The sequence below is a fragment of the Dermacentor albipictus genome, chromosome 2, assembly GCF_038994185.2.
Source record: "Dermacentor albipictus isolate Rhodes 1998 colony chromosome 2, USDA_Dalb.pri_finalv2, whole genome shotgun sequence".
Lineage (NCBI taxonomy): Eukaryota > Metazoa > Arthropoda > Arachnida > Ixodida > Ixodidae > Dermacentor > Dermacentor albipictus.
In genome coordinates, this window is record NC_091822.1 from 125,613,301 (window position 1) to 125,634,467 (window position 21,167).

General features: G+C 49.8%; 1 protein-coding gene across 1 annotated transcript in view; it reads left to right on the forward strand.

Annotated features, from left to right (window-relative positions):
- Positions 1-20,846, forward strand: part of LOC139055539 (uncharacterized) — a 75,440-nt gene extending 54,594 nt beyond the window's left edge. The window contains exons 11-13 of the mRNA XM_070533042.1: positions 757-930; positions 9,655-9,789; positions 20,478-20,846. Of these exons, the coding sequence (XP_070389143.1) occupies positions 757-930; positions 9,655-9,789; positions 20,478-20,678 (510 nt within the window). The 3' untranslated portion in view covers positions 20,679-20,846. The remainder of the gene's footprint in view (positions 1-756; positions 931-9,654; positions 9,790-20,477) is intronic.
- The last annotated feature ends 321 nt before the right edge of the window (positions 20,847-21,167 follow it).

Consider the following 21,167-nt stretch of genomic DNA (forward strand, 5'->3'; position numbering starts at 1 on the left):
CACAGTGGCACATATCGGCATTGGGCTCTCATTCAAAAGTGTACGGTATATTTAAAATACAGATGAAGAAATGTGTGGCAATATACAACATATGTCACGCTGTGTCGTACCGGTGCGCTAGAATAGGCGCGCCCACCAGTTTGCTTTGCGCTAAAGACGCACGAATGAAATGGGGGCATTGATAGCATTTCATTAACTTCTGCACGAAAGATTTGCTCTACATAGATTTCCACATGTCCGTTAGATTCGCATAATTTTTCTTCTGTTTTTACTTACTTCCCATCACGATTACCAACGACGCTTCACTGAAGCTGTCGAGGGCTGGATTGTTTCGTCTTGGCCTGCTATGCGACGCGTTCCTATTACCATATTACGCCAGAACAAGTTGGACTCGAAACGGTTAACCATTTTCACTCATTGACACGCGCTACTAAATAATAAATGTACAAATAGAAGGGTTTGAACATTACAGTACATAAATATTTACCACATAAATAATATGGATTTTGCAATTGCCTTGGCATAAAGAAAGCTTCATTTTTGACCCCTCAAGAGCTGATGGAGGCAACTCAAGCCAGCGCAAGTTTCATCATACTCCCGAAATAGATGGCAGGCATACTTTTAATTCCCCGCAGCTTTCAGAAACCAGGATTGCCTAGCATCCGAAACATTTCGCTCGTGGCTATGCAGCCAATGTTTTAGTATCCTGCCCAACAGTGATTGCTGCAAGCTCTCTCTCTCACCCTATTCGAACAGGATGATATCATGAGACAAATTTCCAGACAGATTGCGTGGAACAAGGTCCCCTCATTGGCAATCTCAGTTTCCATGTGCACGCGCGTCTACATGCCAGCCGAAGCAGTGACGCCAGATCAGGAGCTGGATGCCAAGTGTGTTGACCACCTGCGCCGTCCCAATAGCACCGCTGCCGTGAGTGACCAACGTTGTTGACTACCCGTCAAACCCATTCACTGAAATCAGGCATGAAATTTGTGAATTAGCATATTTGATAATTAGCAAAGTATTACGACGTGTCGAGTTTCATTTTCTCAAACCTACGGCAGCACCATTTCGTGTACACTTCGCCGATATCGCAAAATGCTTAACTATCCGAGAAGGCGACGCGCTGCCAATGTGATGAAACTTCGCATGACCAGATGCTTGGCGTATTCCCTTGCGTCGTCAGAGACTCAATGACAAACTCTAAATCTATGGTCTTGTTAGTTGTCATCAGAGTTTGTAGCATGCGTAACAGCGATGTGCCCGTCTTATATACGATAAGAGTTCCTTTCTATTTCCTTTTTAAATCAAGAGTCCAGCACTAGCTTGTGTGCGACGACTCATACCTACCGCACTTTGAAGAATTACGATAAAGTAATCGCTCAGCAGTAATCGTTTGAGAAATGCAGGGAGAGTCATCCCTACAAAGGAGTTTGCCGGTTGTGATTGTTTTTTATGCGAAAGCGTTAAATGCCTCGTCTAGCGAAAAACCTGGCCTCTGTGTAGCCGCAAATTGGCATCTAAGCTCCAATCACCATTGGCTGCTTCGCCACGTTGCGAGCGTGCCTTGACGCAGCAGAGTGGTCGAAATGGAACACCGGCTGGGACGCTAGCGCGCCAGGTGTTTGCGTGGGGGGAGAGGGAATCTACGCGACGCTTCATTATCTTCGTTATCCGCGCGTTCCTTGTCCGCAGAAGCTCTCGTCTGCCTTCTAACTGAGTATTGATAAGGCCAAATCAAAATGTGCCAAGCTTCTCAACGCATTCGCCTGCGCGCGAGGAGTTCATAGCGCGAAGGACCGTTGAGCCGTGCTCAAGTGGAAATTAATGCTTTCGCATGCATGGCTCATGAGAAGTGCTTAGGTGTGTTCAGAATATTTAAGGTGAAAGCGCCAAATGCCGGCGAAGAACTCGGCACCTGTAATCTGTAGCAGCGAAACGGTGCCTAAATTTGCAATGCCATTGGCTGCGACGCCATGTTAGAAACGCTCCTTGACGGAGCGGAGCGGATGAAAGGGGACTCCGCTAGCGCGCGACGTCACCATCGCTCTCGGCGCGGGCGCTCCTCGACGGAGTGGAGTCACGCTTGGGTAGAGTGGGCGAAAGGGAACATAGGCTGAGGCGACGCGTCGATAGCATGCGATGGTGGCACCGCAGGCTGCTGCTGCCTTCTGGCTGGGACATCACATGTTGCTGTGTTATGTTACTTACTCGTAGCAAAAAACTCTAAGGACCGCGCAGACATGAATTGATTGGACATGAATTGATTGCGTTAGCGTAGGAGTGTCAAAGTGAAAAAAAGTGTGAGTGTGAAGTGTGGGAGGCCGGTCACATGGTAGCTGCAGTGTGTGTGTATATATATATATATATATATATATATATATATATATATATATATATATATATATATATATATATATATATCGACCATTGCATACCATGGTCCAGACGACGCTTTGCTCCGGGAAAGAAATAATGGCGCCGCCGATACAAAAACCAACACAAGCCAAAGATTGATGATGACTTTGTACAGATGAAAATGAGGTCCGCATAAATGCTTGCACTAATTTTCCCCGTGGGCGGAAGCGGCCAGCCTCGCCGCACATTAGACAGTGGAACGGAGATGAAAGGGCTTCAGGCAGGAAACGTGCACCATCTCTGTTCCGTGGCAGCGTCGGTCAGTTAAGGCATCAACAGGTGTAACGCGTTAGTTCACCTGTGGGGACTGCCCTTTGACTTTGCAGGGTCAGTATATCGAGACTCGAGCTTCTCACATAAACCGGGTGTCCGTGAAGGTGTCAATAGGAGCACATCGTCACCAGGGCTGTAGGAAACGACGCGGTGGGAGGCATCGTACCGATGTTTGCGATCGTCTTGGCTGGCTTCAGTTACGGGCGCGACGACGATATTGGGCAACACGAGACACAAATGGCACTATAACGTAAAACTATTCCAAAATCTTTTTATTCCCATCTCCTGACGTGAAATTTGCGTAATCGCCGAAGCAAGCATCGGGCGGTCACCTGCAGGATTGTCTGAACATACCAATCAAACGCTCTCCTCGTTCATAGGAGGTCACTTTTGTTTGCTTGAAAAATGAATGACATCCCTTACACTGAGCGGCTTGTCTTATCTAATTGGCTGACAAGAGGCGAGGACCACGCTCAAGTAGAGAAGGATTCGATGGGGCCGAGCCACTGCACTGAAAATCGATAACTGGATGAAGAGGGTGGTGCCGGCGTCTGCGATTGGTCCGCTTCCCTTTAGTTAGCTTGCGGTGTCTGGTCGAAAATCGCAGCGGCATGCAACGGAAGCTTAAAAATGGCGCTAAAACGCATCCTCAGCAACGAAGGGTTGGCAGAACAATGTCGTAAACTTGTCGAAAGTGCTCTAAAGCATTACACGGCCATGCAAAAAGCGTTATTATGCGCAAATAAACCCGTGCTCTCCGGCAGATGCGAGTAGCCAGTGCCTGAGCGATAGGCGGCTGCCATCTTTTATTCTTTTCCGAACGGGGCAGCCTGCAGCTATTCAGAAGAAAATTCAATTTTGTTCGACATATTAATGCATCTTTATCGCGTACACGTCACTTTGACGTGGTGAGTTTTTGAGGTTTTATGACGTCGCGTGAGATGCAGGTGAAGTGGGCGCAGCCCGAGAACTTTTGACCAATAGCCGAGGGCTAATGGCGAAGAGGCGTCGAACCAGAAATAACTATTTTTCTTTTGTTCGTTCAAATCATACAAAATCCGTGTGTACACGTTATATGAGATGCGGAGCTTTTGCGGTTCTCGTGACGTCGCGTTACAGACAGGTGAAATGGGGCCGGTCCAAGAAAGTTTTTGACCAAACGAGGAGGGATGATTGCAGAATCGGAATAGAAAAATGTGGAATAGTTTTACGTTATAGCGCCCAAGTGGTCGCAAATGAACGGTGAAGCGTTGATGGGGCCAGAGAAGAAAGAAACGTCGACTGGTGGCGTTGGGTGGCTGCCGCATACTAAGAAAAACGGAGAGCATGCGGGAGGTCCATTGACAAGACGTGTTGTATGCAAATGTTACAAACGGGCGTATCGCATCCCAGTTACGATGGTCAGGTTTAATATACATGGATAGCCTGTCGCGCAGCGTCTGATGAAATCGCTCTGTTAGGCCGTTGGTTTGAGGGTGGTAGCTAGACGTTGTCTTGTGCATGGTGTTGGACGCTTGCAGAACGAGATGAAGAGTGCCGGAAAGAAATGCCTTGCCTCGGTCGCTCAAAAGAACGTGAGGCGCCCCATGACGTAAGTAGACAGCCTGCAAGCAGAAGTCCGCTACTTCTGAGGCCGCTCCAAAACAGTCTGTTTAAGCCTACCGGGTCAAGTGGTCAACAGCAGTGACGATCCATCTGTTGCCGTCTGGAGTAGGTGGGATTGGCCCAAATAGGTCAATGCCGATGACAGAGAAGTGTTCTGCTGGACAAGGAAATGGTTGTAGCGTCCAGACTGGAGCAGTAGTAGGTCGCTTACGGCGTTGGCAAGGCGTGCACGAGGCAACATATCTAGCTATGCTCGTGGAAAGGCCTAGCCAAAACAGTCGGCTGCGGATGCGCTCGTGTGTTTTGTGGTAAATCAGCTGGCTTGACGTAGGGTCATCGTGTGAGACCTGCAGAACTGAGGCGCGAAGACAGCGCGGTAGAACGGGAGCCCATCGATGGCCTACCGGGTGAAAATGTACCGGTAGAGCATGTCGTCTTCGAACTTGAACAGTTTGAGCTGTTTCGGTAGCCTGGCATTGGGTGGAGATGAAACACCGATAAGGCGATTGATGATGCCGTGGCAATAAGAATCGGCGCGCTCGTGAGTGGAAAGCACTGAAGGGTGATTTGATGCAGTCAAGGAAGAAATCGGTGCAATAGACGATGCGTCCTCCGTGCGGCCAATTTGACAAGGTGATATGATGTGCTCCCATGATGGAGGTAATGGGCATCGTGAAAGAGCATCGGCATCTTGGTGCTTACTTCCGGATTTGTATATGACATCGAAATCATATGCTTGACATCGGAGTATCCAGCGGCCAAGGCATCCAGACAAGTTTTGGTTGTCGACAACCAACATAGGCATGGTGGTCAGCCAAAACCATGAAATGTTGACTGTGGCGATATGGACGAAATTTCTGAATGGACCAGACAACGGCTAAACACCCTTCTTCGGTTATTGAGTACTTCTTTTCCGCGGAAGTCAGAACGCGGCTTGCATATGCAACAACCTTTTCGCAACATTCGTGGTGGCGCTGCAGCAGTACGGTACCTGTTCTTTGACCACTAGCGTAAGTATGCAGTAATGTGGGCGCCTTGTCATCAAAATGACAACGAACAGGTGGGGATGTAAGTGCGCGCTTCAGTTCTTGGAACGCGGCTTCACTTTGATCGTTCCAATCGAAGGAACTGGAACTAGCAAGGAGCTTGTGTAGGAGCGAGACAATGCTCACGAAGTTCCAGATAAAACGTCGAAATTATGAGGCGAGTGCAATGAAGCTGCGCAGTTCTTTTGCACGAAAAGGGCGTGGAAAGCTGAGCGCTGCGGAAATTTTGTCCGGATCGGGCTGGATGCCGTCATTGCTAACGAGATGATCTAAGACATTAACCGTTGCGCTAGCGAAACAGCACTTCCTCGTGTTTAGTTAAAGTCAAGCATTAGAAAGGCATGTGAGCACTTCATCAAGCGTTGCAGATGGTCAGTGAAAGTCGAGAAAAACGCGACGATGTCATCGAGGTAACATAGACAAGTTTTCCACTTGAGGCCGCGATGAACAGTGTCGATCATTCCCTCAAATGTGGCGGGAGCGTTGCATAGACCGAAAGGCATTACGTTGAACTCGTAAAGATCATCCGGAGCAGAAAAGGCGGACTTGTCTTTGACCGCTTCGTGCATTGGAATTTGCCAATATCCGGAGCGAAGATCAAGGCTGGAAAAGTATTGCGCACCTTGCAAAGAATCAAGAGCGTCATCGATACAGGGCATCGGATATACATCCTTATGGGTGATCTTGTTTAGCGCGTGGTAGTCAACGCAAAATCATACCGATCCAGCCTTCTTCTGCACTAATTCGAAGGGTGATTCTGATAATATATGGTACGCGGGCGTGGAAAGTATAAACAGATGAAGGCTGTGCGCCATGCGGTGGCGAAGAGGACACCGACTCTTTGCGAATACCCGCAAGAGAGCCATCATCATCATCGGCACCAATTCGGGAGTGTCGGTAGTGGCGCCTCAAAAAGCGTGGCGCGAGAGAGTGTCGCCTGTGGCGTGAGCAGTGCGCGAGGTTCGGCGTTCGACGGAAAACAGCTTCCTCACTGGGCGTCTGGCCCATAGGAGCGGTCGCCGCCCGCGCTAATACGCCACACCCGAGTCAACGCTGTCGCCCGCTGGGAAGTTACCTCGCCCCGCTCTTCCGCTGGGCAACTGGTCCAGGAGGGCTGGCGGTCCTGAACCGGGGCGATCGAGCGTTCAGGTGAGCGGCCACAAGGCTACCCTGCCAGCTGTGGACGCGACCCGGTGACTGCGGCCGTGGGCTCCCGAGCGCATACCCCACCGGAGGGAAACCGGGCACGCGGAGGCTCCCGTCTATCGACTATTGCGCAGGGCCACCTGAGCCCCGCGAGGCGGTCCGACCCTGCTGTCTGACCCGGCTGTCCGACCCGACCGTCCGATCCGGCCGTCCGACACGGCTGTCCGACCCCGCTGGCCGACATCGGTTCCACGAGGTCTCCGACACAGCGACACAGGCTTCCGCCGGAACTGTAGGCCAATTATAATCCACCGATCCATAGATATAGTGCATGGCGTCTATGAGGCATTTTGGGGAACTGTCACGCGTGTGCCGTTATCTGTGTTGTGTGCGTCAGTACAAGTCTGATGTGTGTTTGTGCTTCCACGTGCTGCTTCTCCCTTTTTCTGGAGTGATCCGGCCCCAATAACATCACAGTGATGACCAAGAACTGGCGGAGGGGCGTATAACGTTTTTTTTTCAGCATATCGGCGATGTTCTCCTCGATGATTTTGCGTTCGGCCAAAGAGACGCGGTAGGGACGACAGCGTACAATAGTCTGGCCATCGCTGTCGATACGATGGAGGTTTACGGAAGTCTGTCCGAGTGACGAAGTATCCATATCAAAGGAGGCCTGATGCTTCGTGAGCAATTTTAGCAACTTATCACGGAAGCAACGGCAGAAGAAGCATATTTGCCCCGTTGAGAAAGAGCTTGCGAGGCGGCAAGAAGAAGCAGGGAGACTGGTTGGCTATCCACATAACAGGTCACTGTGGAGCCTTGAGGTAGGAGGATTGCCTCAGTGGTCGCGTTTAAAGCGATGATTAATGCAGAGCTTTCGTTGAACTACACCAGGAAGGAAGCGAAGACAATCCCAGGGCCAAGACAGCGGCCGTAAGGCGTGATAAACACGTCGCCATCGGTGATGTCCGTAGAAGAGAGACTTTTGGTTTGCTCGTGGCCGGGAGGCAGTAGAGAATCGGAAGCAGTGAGAAAACGCAGTCATGGTTCATCAGCACTCCCGCTGCAACGAACTGTCTCGGTCATATGGACTACACGTTGACGGCATGAGATTAAAGCGGACGCTGACGAGAGAAATCCCCAGCCTAAAATTAGTTCATGAGCGCACGGGAATAAAATCGCGAACTTAATGTGATGACGGATACCATAAATGAAGACGCGTGCTGTACATTGGGCTGATGGCCGAATTAATGCTCCATTAGCCCCAATCAGGGACGATCCAGTATAAGGCCTCTTCACTTTCCGCAGACGAGCGCACAGGTCCGCACGCTTAACAGATATGGGAGCTCCCGTGTCAATCAGCGCTAACAAGCACACGCCCTCCACAGACACCAATAACATGTTCGAAGGACGTTCAGGAGAACTTGGAGCGCTTCGCGGCGATGCAGTTTTCCCTCCCAAAACTACACTGGTTAGTTTTCCGGTCGCTGGACATGGCGTTGGGAGACAGGTCGAAGTGGCAAAACAGAACGTCGGAGTGGCGATGGGGAGCGGCGTCTCGAGGCACGTGAGTTGTGTGCGGTGTTGGAGAAGTCGGCCGGAGACGGAGATCGGCGAACGGGAGGATTAGCGTCATAAGTGTGGTAGACGCGAGGAGGTGGCGCATCGCGTTCAAAGGCACCGTAACCAAGACGTTCGTCTTGCTCGCGGCGTCGGCAAAACCGGGAGATATGTCTTCGAAAGCCGCAGTGGCACATAGGCCTTGACGAACGCCAGGCAGAGTAGTAAGGCGGGTTCGGAGCTCGGGCGACTAAAGGTGCCAGGTGATCTTGAACAGGCGCAGGTGCTGTGATTGGAGACGGCAGGGCCCGCATTGCAACCTGAGCGTAAGAAGCCGGTTGTGGGCAAGGAGGCTGTGGGTTGTGGGTATGGTGGGCGTTCTGCAGGGAGGCCAATTCCTCCTTGATAGTGCCGCGCAGGTCAGTAGAAGCAGGTTGGACGTGAGCGCTGCTGCAAGGCGGTCAGCCATGCGCTTGCAATTCTTCACGAATTATGGCTCGAATGATGGACTGGAGCTCAATACGGTTTGCCAGGGGGTTGTCCGGTCGCAAGCGGATTGAGTGCAGGGCGTCGAGGCGCTGCCAAAAGGAGACGACGTCCGACACCGTCGAATGGTTTTGCGCGGCGAATGCGTTGGAGGCAGTAGATCCTGTATCGTTAAGAAGGTGACGCGCGCGGTCAGTTTCTGGCATGGCACTGTCGACACGGCAGCAAAGCGCGAGGATGTCCTCAATGTACGAGGTATACGACTTGGCATAATGCTGGACTCGCTCAGACAGCCTCTTCTGCGCAACTTTCGAACGAACCATGGGTGTGCCAAAAATCCGTCGTAGCTGCTCCCTGAAAGACGATCAATCACGGAAGTCTCGTGATTCAGGAACCATGTCTTGGCTACTTGAGGAACGTAAAATGGTACGTTGTTTAACCTCGATGACTCGTTCCAGTTGTTGTATTCACTGACACGATCGTAGTTATCGTGCCAGTCTTCAACGTCCTCACCAGGCAAGCCAGAGATTTCAGGATCGCGATACAGGTTGTTGGCAAGGCTGGGAGTGGGGTGGCTGGCAGTTGAACCGAGTCTGTGGACGCTGCGGTCCCGTCTTGCGACATGGCGGCCTCTTGGCGCAAGCGACGTGGCGAACGCAGCTCCAGGAGAGACCTTGAGGTCGATTGAGGTCGAAGGGATCTTAAAGAACCTCCTCCATTTGAAACACCACGTTCGAGACGACGCTTTATTTCAAGAAGGAAAAAAATGGCACCGATGCAAAAACGAACATGAGCCGATGATTGATGATGACTTTGTACAGATGAAGATAAGGTCCGCATAAATGCTTACAATATATATGTATATATATACACACATGTACTGCTGCTGATGGCGGCCTGCTCCGGACCACCATCAGTTGCATTTCGTTCCTCCAAGAGGCAGGAGGCAGTACTGTCTCTAGCGACCTCCTGAACAACGTGCAGTGTGGTGAACCCGGTTCAAATCGTGGATCCGGTCCTCAAGGAAGGGCGACGTATTGCTAACGCGTTTCTCCCGCATTTACCGCTAAATCGTCACTGAATTTTTCAAGACGGAGTGACACCGCTTTTACTCTTCCAGTTTTGCGATGACCCAATGTCCCTCTACGCCAACGCCAAGGTAGTAAGACTGGGTCACTTCACTGGAATTTCAATTACCCCGGATACTTCGCAGCTAGTGTCAACGTACGAGACAAATGAAACCGTCAGCGAAAAGGTAAAATCAGCGGCCGTATAGCCCGGGACATTTACCTTTTACTTTTGCTTATCGGTAAAAAAGGAAACAAAGAACTCACGTGTTTTCTCCTCCATCCCGTGTTTTGGTCTTTATTTTCGACCCAATAGGGAAACGAACTACACGATCCCGTCTACGGCCGTCAACAAAGATAGACATCTTACCACTGCGGTTAATCGCAGGTGACGGACAGATACGATAAACACCGAAATAACGCCCAACAACCTTGCCCATAGCAGCCTCTGCGACGCTTGTCGTGTGCGCGACACAGTAGTTGAGGCAGGAGGCACGGGTTTTCTCAAGCACGAAGTAGGCGCATTGCTAAAGACAGTGGCACGCTACGCACTCATGCTGCACATCTCTTCGACAATAACGCATTCCACCACAGTGCGGCTTTCAATGCGACAGTCGGTGTGTTTAGCAGGGAAACCGAAAAGGATAAAAGGCCCAAAGCACAATGAGACCAGGGGCGGCTGCACGAAGCATTTTAGTTCGTGAAAATTTTCCGGTGTCCTAAGTTGACAGCGCGCTGCATCTATAGCTGCTGCCGATAATACGCGTGCATGAAAGCGCTTACTGCAACCGTACACGGTAGAAGCAGATTGACGTTTCGTTATTTTCTGCTCATTTTTCTCTTTTCTTTGTTCGCATGCGTCCTTGCACTTTTGTTACAGAATGGACAAATGCTTTGTTCCGGGTGTCCAATTAAGAATGACATACTCCTTTATTCCTTTACGGAATGCCAGATACAGGGACCAGACACGCTAAATTAAAGAAATAGAAGAAGGGTCAATCTGCTTTAACAGTGCACGTTTGCAATAAGGTGCGTGAAATGAAGTGCACTAACCTGGTGAATTGGCTGGTTCCGCTTCTTCAAGGCAAGGTGAAAGCGGTGCGCAATACGGAGCGCAATACGGGACGCTGTCAATTCGTGCGCACCAACCGCATTCACTGCCGTCACTACAAAAGTTCCTGTTGCAAAAAAAAAGAAAGACGGATCTTCAGAGCAACGATTGCTTACAGGGACACAGACATTGCCGTACTGCGGCACGTACTTGGCTCAGAGTCCTGCCGCGGGGGGGCGATGCAAGCGATGCCATTCCGATCGAAGCGAAACCGGTTTAGATGTTCCTCATTGTCGAGCAGTCTCGTGCGGTCTGTAAAGACGCGCTGTCATTTCAAGGTTCAACAAGAGCGGGTGAATGCGCAGCGCTCGAGAAGCAGCGGCAGCCATTTCGACGGAATTCCGACCGGCGCCATCGCACCAGGGCATAAGGACAAGTGGCGCTATTCTGGACACGCATGGCGGCTGGACGGCGGCCATTATCCGCCATGTTTACTCTCTGATTGGCTGTCGAGAGGTCACGTGTTTTGACATTTGTGCCGGGAAGCGGAAGTATTGCAAAATTCAATTTTGCGTTTTCATCAAGATGACGAAAAGTGATGTGGAGCTGCAAATTTTATGGACTAATACATTTTTTTTTGCTCCTTGGCAGCTATATTGCGATGTTAGCGCTTCAAAAAGAATGTGAGCGGTAGCATTCACAACCAGTGCAATGCATGTGCAATTGCACGAATATGTGGTGGCGATCCGAGATATGCGCCATGCCAGCTTGCTGACTGGCTGAAGGAATATCTCGTGAGGAGCGTCACAGGAAGGGCTGTTTCGTAAACGTCATTTTGACAACGCGTGACGTTACGCTGGGCCGCCATTGATGAGATTGTCCGCCATAATTGTTGCTGCGACGAGCCGCGCGAATTTTGCTAATGAGCAGCCATATGCAATGGCAGCCGAGAGGAATGCGTATCGCCACATTTCCCCCTTCGTTTGGCGCCAGGAAAATTTTTTGTTCATAACGCGTTCTCATAGTATTTGCATCGCTCTCGGGTGGTGTTGGCATTTGTGTTTGGGGCCATCATTTTTTAAAGGAACGCGTTTACACGAAATAATATTGGTTCAGCATAGCAAGCTTTCGGCAATGTTGTCCACTTTTCACTGCTGCATTTGTATTGTAATCAAGATTAATGCCTTTTCGCGCAATCAAAAGTTATGAAAACGGCCTCTTTCTAATTTATAAAAAGAAATGTACGCAAGGCGACACCTTGAAGTTCACTCCCGTAGAGCCCGCGGTGCGAGTAACCAGCGAAATGAACAAGAAATGGCAGCACCGGCACTTGCGTCGCGCTAGGGAATATCTCTGGCGCCCGCAACGCTATCAGTGATATTCGGCCGTTTCTCAGCCAGCCGAGTCGGGCTGAGTCACTTGCGTTTCACGAGATAGCGATAACGTGGCCTAGAACGTGCGCGCATCACCACTCATATGTCGCGTATGTTGTCTCAAGCAAGAAAACAAGCGCGTTGGCACCAACGTGCGATGACTCATTCCATTTTCCGGGGACACGCATCCTAGCTGTTGAAGCAGGCGACAGCTTGTACTCAGCAGACGACGGAAGCGAGAAGCGTTTTCGACGGAATAATCATACGCTTTGAGATAGCTGCTTTATTTTCACTGCGGAGCAAAAATGTTTTGCTTTACCGATAACGCTACATTCAGTGCCTTCATTTCAGTTTCTTAGGCGAAACGTCAAGTTGGCGTCGCGTTACGTAAGCAAAACGGGGCCACCCGCGCCATTTTGTTTGCGTCGCGCCTACGTCACGCATCGAAGAAAATGGCGAAATGTCCAGAATAGCGCCCAAGAATCCTCCCCCCCCCCCCCCCCCGCGAATGGCTTCGCTTATCTTTGTTGTTTTTTTCCATGATAAAGAGCGAGCCGCCAGCATCATCGTGTCGCGTTCGGCGCCCGGTGGGCGCTGGCCTCGGGAGCTGCTACATGCAGCGCGGCGTCAACGTAGGGGACTGGAGTGCCTTTTAGACCGGAATAAATTTATCGCGAACTATAAGGCTTCGTACAAGCCGCCTCAGATAAATTCTTAGCGAGCCAACAGAATGCTTTCAGTTCGAGTTGTTCGTAACACGGTGTCCTGATATTAGACACCTTAAACATGCTGAGTCTTGCATAATGTCTTCTCGGTACTGCGGTGTGCGCAAGCCGAGCTTCATCGTTTTAACACATCGTCACTGCCTACCTTGCTGCAGCAGCTATAGCGCCTATTATGGCTGTAGCAATTTTACTTTACGTGTTGCCACTAGAGGCGCGCTGAAGGCATCGCGCTGGGCTTTGCCGATGCTCCGTTGTTCCATGCGAGAGCGAGCTTTGAAAGTTCAGAAGTGAAGAGCACATGAGGGATACAAGCAACGTCCACTTGAATGGTGCCTGCGCAACAGCCATTGCCGCGCTACAGGCTAAGAAAATCCATCCTCTAGGATGGATTTTCCCATCAACCCAAAGAAAATGCATTCCTCTAGGATGGATTGCCTATTTACCACCCTTTCTGAATGCTTACATTTGACTAAATTTTCGCGAACGGGTTTGTCAGCAAAAAACCCTCATGCAGCTCACATAACTTTTAGACTGCCGAACAGGTGTTATGTGCGAAGCACACCTGGCAGAATGTAATGGTCATCTGACACTTTAACATTTCAAGCGAGTAAAAAAAAGCCCTGGGTGTTTCTATGCCAGGAACGATTTGTGCGTAGTCATTGCTTCAGCAAGCACGTCATGTGGACCCAGCTTTAGGCTATATGTAATTGTTCTCCTTCGTGTATATGGTGCCTTCTGTAGAGCGGTGGAGAGGCAGGAACCGTGAACAGGGCTTTTTTTCCTCTTTTATTTCCTATCCTTCATGTAGCTACTGCAATTGCCCCTGTCTAAAGTGTTTTACTGCAGAGTTGTTTTATCGATAACCTGCCAAGCCTCAGGAAATCATAGCGTGTCAGCCAATCTTAATTCTTAAGGCGCACGTCCTCTCCGGCGTAGTATCGGTGACGGCACATTGTTATGCACTGTTTCGTGCAGTATCGGTTGCAGTATACATTCGCATTTACGTGTGTAGCCATACACTACTACTTGAGTGCACAGCAATTATTGTGGAGCTAGCGCGCCCCAGTCGTAAAGTGCGGAGACACAACTACTTTGCCCTCCTCTCCTCTATCATGCTTTTCAAACTTTACTGCCAGCTTAAAGAGCAAATAAATTCTGAGGTATTTCATGCCAAAACCATGATATGATTGTGAGGGACGACGAAGTGATTAACTCCGGATTAATTTTGACCATTCGTGGTTTACCGAACACCCAACCTGTTATAACTCAACTGTTATGACTGCTACCGGGTGGGAACGGCATACGGCCGGACGGCCAGGAGCATAATAACGCCCACACAAGAACTGGAACACTGCACCCCTTTATTTAGCGACAGCCCTTTATTCAGAAGTTCTCAAGTCGCTCCGGCACGTGCGATGACGTCGGTCTCGCCCCACGGCGAACGCGGTTTTCTCTGTCTTCGTTGTCGTTTTCACTTTGCAGCACTCTTCCCTCCTTAAGGTGAGCACCGCTGTACGGATTTTCGTATACGGGTTGATCTAGGAAGCACAGCTGGTTGAGCCTCTTCTGGTAGCGTCGGTACACCAGCTGGTTGATCTTGCGAAGGTTGCGCCGGCACAGGACTGTATCGAGGACGGACTTGATCCATGTGACGCTGAAGCTCACCTTCTGCCATTTCAACGGTGATCATTCGGTATCCTCTTGTTTCTTTCACTGTGGCTGGCAGCCACCTTTCTCCCTCTCAGAAGTTGCGAGCCCAAACAGGAGTGCCCGGGTTCAGCTTGTTTTCTTGATCTTCCTGTGGACAGATAGGAAAGGTTACGGGTGGTGGAAGGCATGTGTCCAACCGACAACGGATCTGGTATCGTTAAAGTCGTTGAGACGGTGATCGTCCATCATCCAGGGGCATTCTACGGTATCTAAAAAGCAGTTTAGCCAATCGCTCAGACAAGTAACCTGACCTAACCTTCTTGAGGCCATCTTTCAGCGTCCGCAAGGCGCCTTCAGCAAGCCCGTTCGATTGGGAGTGATATAGTGCCGTACGAAAGTGCTTCATTTTATTTCCTGTCAGAAACTTCATGAAAGTATCTGACGTGAAATCAGTTCCGTTGTCTGTCACAATGGTTCTTGGTATGCCTAGCCTGCTGAAGATTTTACGCAAGGATGTAACGGTTGATTGTGCTGTGGCATGACGCACTGGAATTGCTTCGATCCATTTTGAATGTGAATCTATGGCCCCTAGGATCATGGTGTTATTCACTGGACCAGCATAATCCAAATGGACACGTTGCCAATTCTCGTGCGTTAGTGGCCAGCTTATTGGTATTTTCGCCGGTGGCATTGCGCTTGCTTGTATGCATGTAGTACGATTCCTACTGATTTGTTCGATAGCTCCGTCGATGCCGGGCCACTACACGACAGTACGGGTCAATGCCTTCATTGCAGACATTCCCTGGTGCGTCTCGTGAATCCAGCCTCGGGAATCACGACTCCGTGACCCCAGTAACTGAGACCTTTGTAAACGATTAGCTCACTTTTTCGTGCGAAGTATGGGTCCAACCGTGGATAGGAGCCTTGCGCTCCTTTGGCCAACCATGAAGCACGTAGGACTTGACATTTCCAAGTACTTGATCCTTCACGGTCAACTGTCTCATTGCTTGTGACGAAAGGGGCGTGTCATCCAGCTGCTGCAGCGAGTACACGTACTCGTGTAGCTCCTCTGATGTGTCCTCGGTGGTTTCTAGAGGAAGCCGACTGCGCGCGTCTGCATTCAGGTTGTCCGAGCCAGGTTTGTACTCTATTTAGTACTGATATGCTTTCAGCAGCAAGGACCAACGCTGAATTCTTGCGGCAGCCATGATGGGCGTGGGATGATCTTCGCGAAATAGACCCACCAGCGGCTTGTGATGTGTGATCAAGGTGAATGTTCTTCCCAGTAGGTAGTCCCGAAACTTTGATACCCCGAACACTAGGGCCAACGCTTCACGCTGCAGTTGGGAATAATTCCTTACCGCTTTGGTAAGTCTTCGAGAACGAAAACCTATAGGCTTGTCAACGTTGCCAACGCGATGGGACAATACCGCCCCGATTCCGTTGGGTGACGCATCGCACTTCAAGCGCAGCGGCAGTGAGGGATCGAAGTGAGTGAGCATTTTGGCATTGCATAAAGCGTTGCTTGACTTCTGAAACGCTTTCCGCTGTTGACAGCCCCAATTCCAGTGACGTTCTTTGGTTAGCAAATCATAGAGCGGTGATAGCAGACTGGCCATATCGGGAAGGAACTTGCTGTAATACGTGAGAAGGCCCAAGTAGAAACGCAGTTCGCTCACGTTCTTGGGTGTTGGCGCCTTCATGATAGCACCCATGTTCTTCTCCAGAGGTTGCAGCCCTCCAGTACTGATGATGTGGCCAAGATACGAAGCGATCGGGCATCCTGAAGGTGCACTTGTCTTTCCTTAGCTTGACGCCGTACTCTAGAAAGCGCTGGAGAACTGCCTTGAGGTCCTTTCCGCCATCATTCCCCTTCTCGGCAACCAGAACGTCGTCCAAGTACGCCTGGATTCCCGGCAAACCGTCCAGGAAGCTGTCCATTATTCGCTGAAAGATAGCTGGGGCAGAAGACACACCAAATGGCAGGTGATTAAAGCAGAATAATCCCCGATGTGTGGTAATGACCATCAGCTTCTTTGACTGCTCATCCAGGGGAACCTGGTTGTAGTCGTCTCGGAAGGTCCAATGTGCTGTAAACGTCACCCTCGTGCAGTGCAGCAAAAAGGTCATTGATTACCGGGAGTCGGTACTGCTCCGTCACACAGCTGGCATTTACCGTTAGCTTGTAAGCGCCACACAGTCGAACTGTTTCATCTTTCTTCATTACCGAAATTATCGGCGTCGCCCACTCCGAGTGAGCCACCGGGGACAGGACTTAACAAGCCTGTCCAGCTCGTTGGAAACATTTTCTCGCATTGCATACGGAAGTGGCCTGACTTTGAAGAACTTTGGAACTGCATCCTCCATGTATAGATGAGCGGGCGGAACCTTCAACAGACCCAGTTCAGGTGTAAACACGTCCTCGTACTCACACAGGATCTCTTGCAAGTTTAGCCCTTGCTCCTTAATGCTGGACACGCTCAAAACCGCAGGCCCTTCGCTGTTCAGCGCCTGGATGAAATCACGGCCACACAGGCTCGGTCCGGAGACGAGCACAACGGTCAGTGATGCCGTAACAGTCGTGCAGCAGTATGAAACTGGGAGCGTTAGCTTCCTGGCTACAGGCAACGGACCCAAGTAGCAAGACAACTTAAGCTGGATTTTTCAAGGCAGGGCTAGCTTTTGCGAAGTTGACAGTAGACGTCCCAGGACACCACGCACACGGGTGAGCCGGTGTCATTTTCCATCACGATGTCGACTCCGCCCCAGCAAAAATTGCGTCGTACCGGGCTGATGGTTCCGTTGTCTGCGGTTGGTTGCGGCTTTAGTGTATACAAGTATGTGGAGAGCTCGGCTTCGGCATTTTCCATTGAGCCCCTGCTCAGCGCTAAGTTCTGGTGCGGTCGCTTTTCGTTATATCGACAGACGGCAGCTAGGTGCCCCTTTTTCCTACAGTTGAAACCTTTGGCATGTTTAAAGGCATAAGTCGCCTCACCGTGCTCGCGGTTTCCACACCGATGACAACCTTTATTATGCTCCTGGCCCACCGGCCGGATGCCGTTGCCGCCCGGCAGCAATCATAACAGTTGAGTTATAACAGTGGCGACAAGCAACGAACCAGCACCTTGATGAACTGGAACGCCGTAGTGATTAACTACGGATTAATTTTGACCATCCGTAATACACCGAACTCCCAACCCTTACAAGAAATTATTGAGAAGGCATTGAATTATCATTCTTGTATGTTGAGTTTTTATTGAGGAATTATGGAAAGTTTAGAGGATTGTTGGGTTGAGTGTTCATGGCTCTTGAATATTGGCCACTGAAATTTAATTCTCGTTTACGTATGAGCTGGAGAGCATGGCTTCCGCCTATCCTAGCATGTAGAGGCGCTTCACAAATTTTTTTGATGCTGTGTTATTCACTCTGATTAAGTCAGCATAGTAGCCGAGACGTTTGGCAGCAGCCTGTAGTACCACCGTGAGATTCCAGATGCATGGTGCTGTGTGGCTTTTTCTTTCTTTGTCACTTGATTCATTGATAATCACCTTGGAAAGCGTTTAGGGATTAATTCAAGGGACATCCATTCGACTACTGTAGTGGCCGAATAACAGGTATCGCTGTAAAAAGGAAATGCATGCAGGTAGACAAAGCACCTAGGAAGGGTGCAATAAAGAAAGGGAAACACTTGCTTATACGAATGTGTTAATTCACTCCAACACCCTTTCTAAGGGTGTAAGGGGGTGAGTTAAGGACACAATAAACACGCTTAAGTATGCAAATTTCTTTGATGTCTATAATGCATTGTTGCGAAACATTCCCACAGGAAGAGGAAAAGAATCTGAGCTGGGACACACACACACACACACACACACACACACACACGTATATATATATATATATATATTTATATATATATATATATATATATATATATATATATTTATATATATACGATCAAAAACAGCGCACGGCGTGGCTTATCCACCGCGCCCATTTATTACTGTGCATTTCTTTGTGCTCCGAGGAAAAGTGCACCGTGGCACTGCCTTCTGCTATCCCAAGTCCTCTGTGCAGCATTGGGTGCGATTGCGTAATTGCGCTCTGTGAGTTTAAGCAGTGCTTGCTACTGAGATTCGGCTGTGCAACTGACGCAAACGGCGCCTGAAAGGACTGCACAGATCAACAGACTCTTGGATGCCATCTCCCAACGTATTTCTGTTGCAATAAAATACACTCAGAAGAAAGCACAAAAATATGGTCCTACTATGTGAAAATAGGGAGCGTTAGGACAGTTCTGCATAAAATGCGAAACTTTAGCGCTGCGGTTTTTTTTTGCTTGTAGAAGATGGTTATGATGGGTGGTATAGTGAATCGCGTTATTGGACGACGCTAGGGAGATTTACCGATGATACGCTCCGATTTCACGTTTCTGATGCTAACGTTGAATGCAGGTACACGTTGCTGATAAACTGTGTTGCATGGTGGTTCTCGTGTTTTAGTGAGTCGCTTGTGTTGGGTGCTTGTGGACAAAAAAAAAGATGTCTCAACTGATCCCCGCTTGGGATCGACAGGCATTTCAGCGCGCAGCTCTTAGGCGCCCGTTCATGAGGCAAGCGTCGGCGTTGGCATTTTCGGTGTAAGCGAGGGAACGAGCAATGCAAAGGATGGAAGAGGGAGAGCAAGGGGGTGATGAAATATGGTCATAGCGAAGAGAACGCGAGGAGGAAAGCGGAGGAGGAGGGTATGGCGATAGCGTGACAAGAAAAGGGAAGTGGCGCGCAAGACTTGCTCTGCGGCGACGATGACTACAAGATCGCGCCAGAGTTGAGCGCATCGTCTATTCACCCATGACGCCACCGATACCATATATGGAAACAAAACGCTGTATACATATGTGCGGATATATGTATGCGGCGGCTGCTGTGAATCGCGTCCACACGTCGCCCACGCACTGCCTCTCGCGGCCTCAGGATGAGTGAGGCAGTCCCGCCAAACTTCGCGCCGTTTGCTTCGTGCCGCACGAGACAGATTATCCGCGACAGCCACGAAATCGCGAAATAAAAACACGTGTAGAGCTACCCTCAAGTTCAACTAAATAAATTTCGTTTCAATACCACGACCTGATTATGAGGCACGCCGTAGTGGTGGACTCCGCAAAAGCGGACACCTGGGGTTCTTTAACCTGCTGCTAAATCTAAGTACACGGGTGTTTTCGCATTTCACCCCCCTCGCAGCGCGGCCACCGTGACCGGCATTCAATGCCGCAACTTCGTGCTTAGTAGCCCAACACCATAGCCACTAAGCAACCACGGCAGGTTGCTCAACTTTCGCATGAGGGGGTGTCGCAATCGTCGGTGAATGTTTTAGAGAAAATAATGTTTGCTCTAGAACGTTAGTACGAAGAATCTGTAAAGAATCAAAACTTTCTGGATTGGCCAGTAATTTTTTCAATAGCTTTAACCTACCTTTTGCGCATTATTTCGACGTTACAATAGACAGTTTTAGTTACACGTACGTAGAGGCTTCACGTACGCAAACGTGAAAAGCCTACGTATCTTACGTGCACGCCATCTGAAACGCTTTTAGCTACACGTAAGCGACGCACGCCAAGAGGGACCCCGTAGCCCCATCTATCGGGTAATGTGAACACGGCGGTAGCCAATTCAATCCTGTCGCCGTGTGTCGATGCGAGCCGTCTGCGCGCGCGCGGCCCGCTATCGCTTGTTCGTGATCTTGCGGAACTCCCGCGTGAAGCTGTCTACGTGCGCAAGAAACGCACGCGCGCGCGTCTCACGTACGTCCGTGAAACGCGCGCGCGCCCGCTACGTTATACGCATGCGCACTGCTCACACGTAGACGCTCTACGTACGCAAAGGCTCTACGTAGGTGTAACTAAAACTGTCTAATGAAACATGTTGCGGCTAGTTCTGCCAAAGTTTTTTTTAGCTTAATTTTCACGTTGTTGTGATTAAATTGATGTTCTGGCATTGCTCTGGCGTATTCAGCCAACGTTGATTGTCTAAAGTCGTTTAGTCGTCGCAACTTACCACCCTTATTCCTTTTTCTCATTTCAGTACTGCATGGTCAGGAACGAATATGAAAGCATTAAGTTTGGCTTGGCCTTATACGACCTGGAATGCGAGGATTGGGAGAAAAAGTGCACCTCGGTGAATTCTCCCATCGCGGGCACGCAGAGATTCGACGGCATCGTCGAATGCTTCGGCAGAGTGTCCAAGCTAGCCCCCGACCAGCTGCCCTGCCCGTCTAACCCATAGCACTTGCGCAAGAGGCACCTCTTTTCTCAATCGCGTAATTGATGACTTTCTGTGCCTTCTGTGTGCTGTGGTCGCCAGACCTTCGGACGACGTTAGTAATTCTGAGGCACAGGCAGTTGAAGATTGGGTGCTTAGCATTTTTGCGTGTAAACATGAGTGGCGCATACAGTTCCCGCGCACAGGCTTATTATTATATTTATGTTTCTATAGTTTCCGAAAACTTTCGAGCCTTCTTCGAACCGCGTGAAAAGACACTGCGATTTTATGTCTCGCTGAAGAAAGTTTGTTTTTGGGTTTCGCGTGTTTAACTTAATCTAACCTAATGTGCGATGGATTCCGGGTACGTGTAGGAGCTGCAATGCAATGCAAAATTTTGTGGAACGCTTGCTCCTGCGACTTCTCGAGCCTTCGTATATTTTGTTTTTCGATTGTGTGAACGCAAACCTTTTTTCCTTCTGAGCTCGACTGGTCGTTCCGCTAAATGTGATG